At 32.5% G+C, this 7,740-nt stretch overlaps 1 protein-coding gene across 2 annotated transcripts in view; it reads right to left on the bottom strand.

The window, feature by feature from the left end:
• Positions 1-1,263: 1,263 nt before the first annotated feature.
• LOC106464194 (bicaudal D-related protein homolog) overlaps positions 1,264-7,740 on the bottom strand; it is a 63,077-nt gene continuing 56,600 nt past the window's right edge. For both annotated transcript variants that reach the window (XM_013924319.2, XM_022391897.1), the window contains exon 11: positions 1,264-3,011. In XM_013924319.2, coding sequence (XP_013779773.2) covers positions 2,865-3,011 — 147 coding nt within the window. In that variant the 3' untranslated portion in view covers positions 1,264-2,864. The remainder of the gene's footprint in view (positions 3,012-7,740) is intronic.

Here is a 7,740-nt window from a genome sequence, read left to right as displayed (position 1 = left end):
CACTTGGTACTGTTTTTATACAATGTTTAACATGAGAATAGTTCTCTACAATTTGGCACGAGTCTTTTCAGTAGTTCATCAACTGCTTTCTATGTTTTTAAATTAAAGTTTATGTTGTTGTACCAATCTCTGTTTAATACGCTGATCTTCTATCCCCCACCACCATTTTTTCTTCTAGGTTTTCTTTTCTGCTCTGATGAATACATATCAACTGATGGTGTTTAATTCTGTTACTATTGCTATTTTTTCTACATTAATAACGAATTTGTTATTTTATATTTATTTTAACATTGATGTTGTTTAGATTAAGTTTATATTTAAAAACATGCATGGCTTATACTGTTAGATAGGTATTACGAAACTCCCGCCTATTCTCCAAAGGTGTAGAAGATTCTTGAGAGTAAGAATCAACAATATATCTATATACATATTCGCTTTAACCAGTATTGTTACGTAAGACTGAATTTTCTAGAAAACGTTCCCATGCCTATAAATATAACTAACAAGCTGCGCCAGGGGAGTATCTATTATTAGTTGCTATAAACCCTCAAAAGCTATAACTGTGATTTTTATAATGCTTATCAATTGGAAAACTTAAAATATTTGACCAGGAATATTTATAAATTTCGAAAATTAGAAATCGTCTAACTTCGGTGGATTCTCATCGGACATTAGTATTTTTATGAAAACGTTACCTAACTTCAACAGTGGAAAAATTGACGTGTGATCAGTGAGAGACAAAGCTAGCTAGCTTCCCGTTAAGTAAAATATATCTCCGTCAACTCGCTCATCGTGAACCCTCGATAAGATTTCAAGGAAGTTCCAGACTAGAAAGAAAACTTTATATTGTTTGTAAGTTCGTTAAACTTTTGTTTATAAATCTTTGTTTGTAATAACTATTTGTAATAATTGTTACTGTAAATTGTACTGTTGCGTGTATATTAAAACGTATTTGTGTCAAAAAAGAAAACTGTGTATCAATCTTGTTGGCAAATATTACAAACTGATTATATATCAGTATTTATTTAAATACTAAATCCAAAGTACAATATAACTACTAAATTTAAATTATCGGATAACTTGGCTTTGGACTATTCGAAATTCTAATACATAACACATTACAATTTTTTAAATTAAGGACAAATTTGGAAGAAACATTAGTTTAGTGTATAGCTCAATGAGCATTAAAATACTACTTATAATTAAATAGATAAAACAATAAACACTGTGGATAATGAAACAAAGTTTATTTTCTAACAGAAACCATTTCAATTTGAATTGAAATACAATTTATTACCTAGTGTCTTAAAATTTAATAACAGTTTACAAAGTATAAATTAAAGTAAAGCAACTAAAGACAGGACATTTTTCTTTTTGCTGTGTAGGACTTTTCAACCTCACAAGACAGACTGATATGGCAAAGCACTGATAGTGCTCATTAATGTTAATTATTTTATTTTTATGGATGGTGAACTGGTAATAGGTAAGAGAATAAAAGTGAAAACCTTTTAATGAAATTTCTAAATGTGGCTTGGTTTGTTCTTATATTTTACAATTCAAGCTACTTCATCTATACTTGGTTATTCCCTTTTGAAAGTTCTTGCTAATGGGTACATTACATTATTAAATCTCAAATTTTGAGGTTAAGCAAGTTGCACTTCTATTCACAAATTTACCAGTGATTATTTAATTGGGGTAGTAAATTGAAAATTATATATACAACACGACCTTCTCTGTATGTATATGTTACTTCAAAGAATTTGTAAACTTCAGTTAATGTTTTATTAACAATATTTGTAACAGTTTCAATTCACAAATATTTATTTTCAGTAATATTAAGGTAGCTTCAGACTTGCATCTCTTTTTTTTTTTCTTTCTCTCTCTCTCTTTAATGTAATTTTTTGCTTTACAGTCCTAGTTATATTACCTACATGTTTTCTAATTTCTTGTAATGTTATTAACATTGAAACACAATCTGTTTGGAATTATGATTTTACAAAATTGCAAACAAGATATTCACCCCCTCCCATATTTAATAAGTAAAAATGGAACAGCAAACAAATTAAAACATCCACATTCCAGTAATTAAGCTTTTTTCAGTTACTTGGCACAGAAAAAATAGGCTTAGCAATGCATTAAATGCAAGTTAAAGGCAGTGTTAAGTCAGTAACCATTCCACACGACTAAGACAATAACTTCCACTTGGACAGACTTCAATAAGTACCTAAAGTTAACTTCAGCTGGTGTGAAAAAGTACATCATACATACTTTTGCTACTTATTAGTACAGCTAAATGAAGTTAGTGTTTCAATCGGAGTCTACAAAGTTGTCCAAAATGTATTCTACATTAATATGTCTAGTGTATTTACAAAGTAAAATACTTGTACTAACACTACCAAACCATAACACACTAGTTTCTTTTCATCTTATAGAAAATTTTAAAATATTTTTGTATCCTGCTTGATGACTAGTGAGAATTAGGAGATCATTTAAAATGGACACTTATATCTAATGCTTATTCTGTACTTTTCTTCAATAAATACTTGCAATTTACATTATTACTTAGTTTAATAAAACCTTTATCCATAATAAGAAAATATTTAGATATTTTTCAATTTATATTTTCAAAAGTGTTCTCTTAACTTCAAAATATGAATAGAATAAATAGGTATTTTTATGTGCTGAGTAAACGTTACCCCTTAATAAAACAGTCCTGTATGTTTTTCCAAGCAATTTGTACGGGTATGAAGCAGGCCATGATTGTTTTTGAAAAACCTATCCTTACAGACTGTTACATAAATATATCACAATAAAACTTTGGGTAAAAGATTTTCTTGGCCATTTTGTTTACTTAAGAGATTATATCACCTCCAGAGTTTAAAAAGTTTGCCTTTATTATTTCCTGCTGGCTTGTGAGGCTGAGGCTGCTTAAGTATCTTTTTGTTATCTTCTTGTTCTTGAGTCCTTAACTTTGTTTTCAGTTGCTCATCTAGAAGGATCTGCATGTCCACCTGAAAGAGGAGAGTTATAAAATCATAACTTAAAACATAAGATAAATAAATAGCAAATAAAGTATCTAACCTATATATAAAAGCCATTGTGTGTCACGTCACATCACGCTTGATTTCTTGAAATGGGAGGAGTCATAAAAGACAAAATGCATTTATCCAAATGGAATAGTTTGATTACTGTGTGCACATTATGATTTTAGTGACAGGGTGCCATGAAACCTTATAAATGTAGTGAGTGTTGGTATAATAAGCATAAAGTAAAGACAGTGTGGGATCACCTAGCCTAGAGCCAAGTGCATAAAATTTATCATGAAAGTAAAAATATCTGAATTAAGCTATTTTCTGTTATATCACCAATTTTTTAAAAAAACTCTTTAATCAACGAAGACTCTAAATTGAGAAATCAACAAATATCTTTTCCAGTTTTGTTGTCTGTACATTTCATTTTATACTTTCAGTACATAGACAAATAACAATATTAGGTTATACTTTTGTTGCTAAGCAACATGACATAAAGGCCTTTTTGGGAACATAGTGTTACCAAAATGCACTAGCTTTTTTTTCTGCATTAGAAGTTGTTAATTTAACAAATTTTTACTAATAATTATTTTATGAATACGCCACAAATTCAATTTTGATTGGCTCACAAAGGAATTTAGCAATGTTTGTCTGCCTCGACTGCACTTTTCTGCCTCTTCAGTTAGCTATGAAATGTGAGGTTAGGGTAGTAATACTTTTCCTGTCATTTTTTACTGGCTTTACACAAGTTATAGTATAACAATCGCTGTGTTGTAGCAATGAAAACTATTAAGGTTTAAATAATTATATAAACATATTTGTACTTTTGTGGTACATTATAATTTTGTTTTCGACATCACCCTTAAAACAAATTAGAGTGTCTCATAACTTCAGTCTTTACTGTATGTAGTTTACCAGTGTAAATATCTGAGGTATGAAACTGTGAACTTCTCCATTTATTAACCAGTGAAACAAATGGAGATCTGATTAAACCATGGGTAACTTGTAGCACGTTTTATGAAGAGAAACAGTCAATACCCAGTGAAAGTTCTTTACGTCCTCACAATTCCACCTTAGAGCTTTAACAGAAAAAATGATGTATTTCAAAATAAACAGTGTATTCTCATGCACCTTCTGACATGCAATAAAATTATCAGTAATGAAAAGGTAACAGTAATAAATATATGGTGTGTACACCTTTTACAAGGTGTTGAAGAATGACTACAATTTTGACATATTAGTATTAAGCCTATTAAATGTTTTGAACACTACATTCTTTATCTAGTCCCTTAAGGATTTTAAAGTATTAGAATAGTGTTTAGTAATAGTATTCAAACCACACCCTATATATGTCATATCCATTATTATATACTCTTTCAATACTTGAAAATCCCTAAGGCACAAGATAAAAATATAGTATTAAAAAATTAATAGGCCTAATAGTAATGTCCCATGACAAGTATTAAATGTATGAAGAGAATATAAACACGGCAAAGAAAATATACATTTAAAATCGAAAACAATAGGTGGTTCGTGAACATTCAAGTCTAATATGTACATTTTTACAAAAGAAATAAAGTAAGTGTTAAAACGTTAATATATACATATAGTACATAAATCCACCATTTAAAGTGGCGACCCCTATCCCTGTTGATTGAAAGCTTCTCAGATCTGATGAGAAGGGACTTCTTATACTTCCTATCCAGGAAATCGTGGAATTTTCTTACCATTTTAATACTAAATGAGTGGTCGAATTTAAGCACACTGTGCTCATTGATAAAATGTGCTGCAACTGCACTTCTATCAACCACACCCATCATTGTACTACGGAAATGTTCCACGCAACGCTCTCTTACAGGCCCCCAGTTTCTCCAGTATATGTTTTGTTACAAATACTATAAACTACATCCATCTCCAGAAGTCTCAGATTACATGCTATACAATTGTTCTTCTAACAATGATCCCGGAGTTTAAATACTGAGCCCACTAAATGCGATTTGATTTTAAGCAAAAATCCAGGCTTTTTGTTTATCAAACGTATAGGCAAGCCCAATTCCAGCACAGCATTCTTAATGATATCATTTAAACCCAGGACTCAGAGCCGTAACTAGTGCGGGTCAATAAAGGCAACTGCCCCGGGTGCAAAGTGGTAAAGGGCGGAAAAATGATGGACATGGATTGCTACGGGATTCACAAGGTAATGTAAACATGATGGCATGCCCTGGGCGTTAAATTATCTAGTCACGGTTATGTTAAGACTATTAAAAGGTATGTTACGTCTCTGGTCGTTAGTTAATTTTCCGTAAAAATTCTTTCCGATGAAACTTTAGCGACACAAGTCCTTTCTTAAATAAAACTAGTTTATTCTTTCTCAATACAACTTTGAAATTCACTTAATTTCCACGGCCACGCTATAACTTAAACAAACGCTATAATTCACAACGAACTACACTCTCGCTCGACCCAACTGTCCGTCTCTATCTCTGTATGCAATTCAACTGCCTTGTTGCCGTCACTTCTTGGTGGTCTTATATACAAGAATACCGCATATCTAGTAAACACTCGAGGCTTCACGAAGGGACATGTATTTTCTAGAAGCTCATGACGTGTTACTAGCGTCACGTGACTTCCCCTGTCGTAACAGGTATTAGAAATGCAACATTTTCTTCCAGACTCCCTTGTTTGTCGAATATAATGAAAGCGTTGTTAACCAATCTTTAAAGATAAACATTCGATTTTCAAATCTCCAAGAGATCTACCCTCGCCTTCATTAGATAACAAAGGTTTTTACAAATACGGGAAAGACTCGTCAATTGGCTAAAAATCATATTTCACAGCTTGTGTTCTATGGGGTGTCTACCTCTTGATAAAACCGTATGGTGAAAACGTTGAGGATTTAAATAATTTGCACTATGTACTGACTGTTTCTCTTCATAAAACGTTTGCAATCTGGTGTGCACTGTACTACCTGAATATATGAACCAACAAACACCAGTTTGATAGATTCTTTCTTTTTTTCAGCAAATAATAGAAATTGCGAACTGTTTGTAATAAATTTAACTAAAGGGCGTTTTTAGAATACCAAGATAAAAAACAAACAAACTTATTATATTTATACCATAAATATTAATTTTAAGTTCCTTTCATATTTTCATACGTTTTTTTTTTAGGTGAATAACTCTTCACAGTAGAGTATAGCCTTCAATAGAGATGTAATGCCTATAATACTTAATATCGTTAATTAACAGGTACTTGGCTTACGGGAAAAGCTTTGATTCTTGACCCCTCACTGCTTGTTTATATGGCTCATCAAAACGTATTGATGCTGGAACAATTTCGGTAGTGGGTGCGCTGAAAACTATTGAACAAAACCGAAAACCCTTTATATGATAGGAAACACTCAGGCCACGGGGAAATACCGCACACTCAGCACCTATGTCCTTGTTTAAAACGTGTACTTATGAGTATCACTATGCTCTAATAATTTCTTATTTCAGTTCGATGGGAAAACTAGACTGCATAAAATCTCAGTGCTGACGCTCTGCCATACTATCCAGGCTATTCTAGATAGGACATAATATTCCATGAATAACAACAATATCTAATAGAATTAGAAATGAATAAAAACCCTATAACCCGAGCGCTTTCGAAAGGTGGAACTTTCTTCTTCAGGGGCTCAGTGGTAAGTCTGAAGGCTTATAACACTAAAAACAGGGTTTTGATACCCGTGGTTAGCACAGAACAGAAAGCTCATTGTACAGCTTTGCGCTTAACAAACAAACTATAATAAAATACTATATCATGTTAACAGCTAGCGGTTTTAACAGGTGAACTCGATTCTTTCATACGCAATATCTCTCATCACATGCACAGTGGTTTTCAACCTTTTTATATCGCGACCCCCTTTCGCTCCCCTCTCCCCCGATTTAAGTGAAGATTCAAGCGCTGGCTTTATTACTTTTTGTATAATCGTGTTACTCATTGCAGTAAATACTTTTTGCGGTAACTTTTGTTCTTGAATCTTCTCATAGACCCCAGAATATGTTTTAACCCTGGAGGCACCCCCCCCCAGGTTGATAACCATTGCCTTAGAGAGAATCTTTAATATATTGTCTACGTCATACAAGCAAAGCACATAATCACAATCAATTATTCGTCACTTGCATGTTAGTTTTATGATTGATTATAACCAGGGGCGTCGACAAAAAATTAATAAGTACACACGTGAGGATGGGATCTGTTGACCTCCCTTGAAAAATGGAGATTAGGGGCAAAAAAAAACCTGGAAACTCTGCGATTGCAAAGAAATGTTTATATTTACTAACTCTTGAAAGTTCGTAATTTCTAACCTTTTTTGTTTTTATTAAAGTATTAATTTAGGTCTGAATTTTTTTTCTTAGGGGGAAAAAACATATTATGTGCGTTTTGTGTATAAAGGGCGCGGCGCCCTCACTAGCCATCCAGTGGTCGAACCTATATACCTAGAATTACAACAAGGATAGATTTTAGATTTGTTTGATTTGGAACATTAAATTTAATTTCTTTGACACTGTTAGCTTTCTTCAAAATATTATAATTAATATCATAGCTGTGAGAAAATCATTTTTATATAGAGATTTTGCTTAAATGAAGAGCCCGGCATGGCCAGGTGGATAAGGTGCTCGCCTCACAATCTGAGGGTCGCGGGTTCGAATCCGCATCCCACCAAACA

Source organism: Limulus polyphemus, unplaced genomic scaffold, assembly GCF_000517525.1.
Source record: "Limulus polyphemus unplaced genomic scaffold, Limulus_polyphemus-2.1.2 Scaffold1584, whole genome shotgun sequence".
NCBI classification, from domain to species: domain Eukaryota; kingdom Metazoa; phylum Arthropoda; class Merostomata; order Xiphosura; family Limulidae; genus Limulus; species Limulus polyphemus.
The sequence above is the reverse complement of the archived record's forward strand: the minus strand, read 5'-3'. Positions and strand labels throughout refer to the sequence as shown.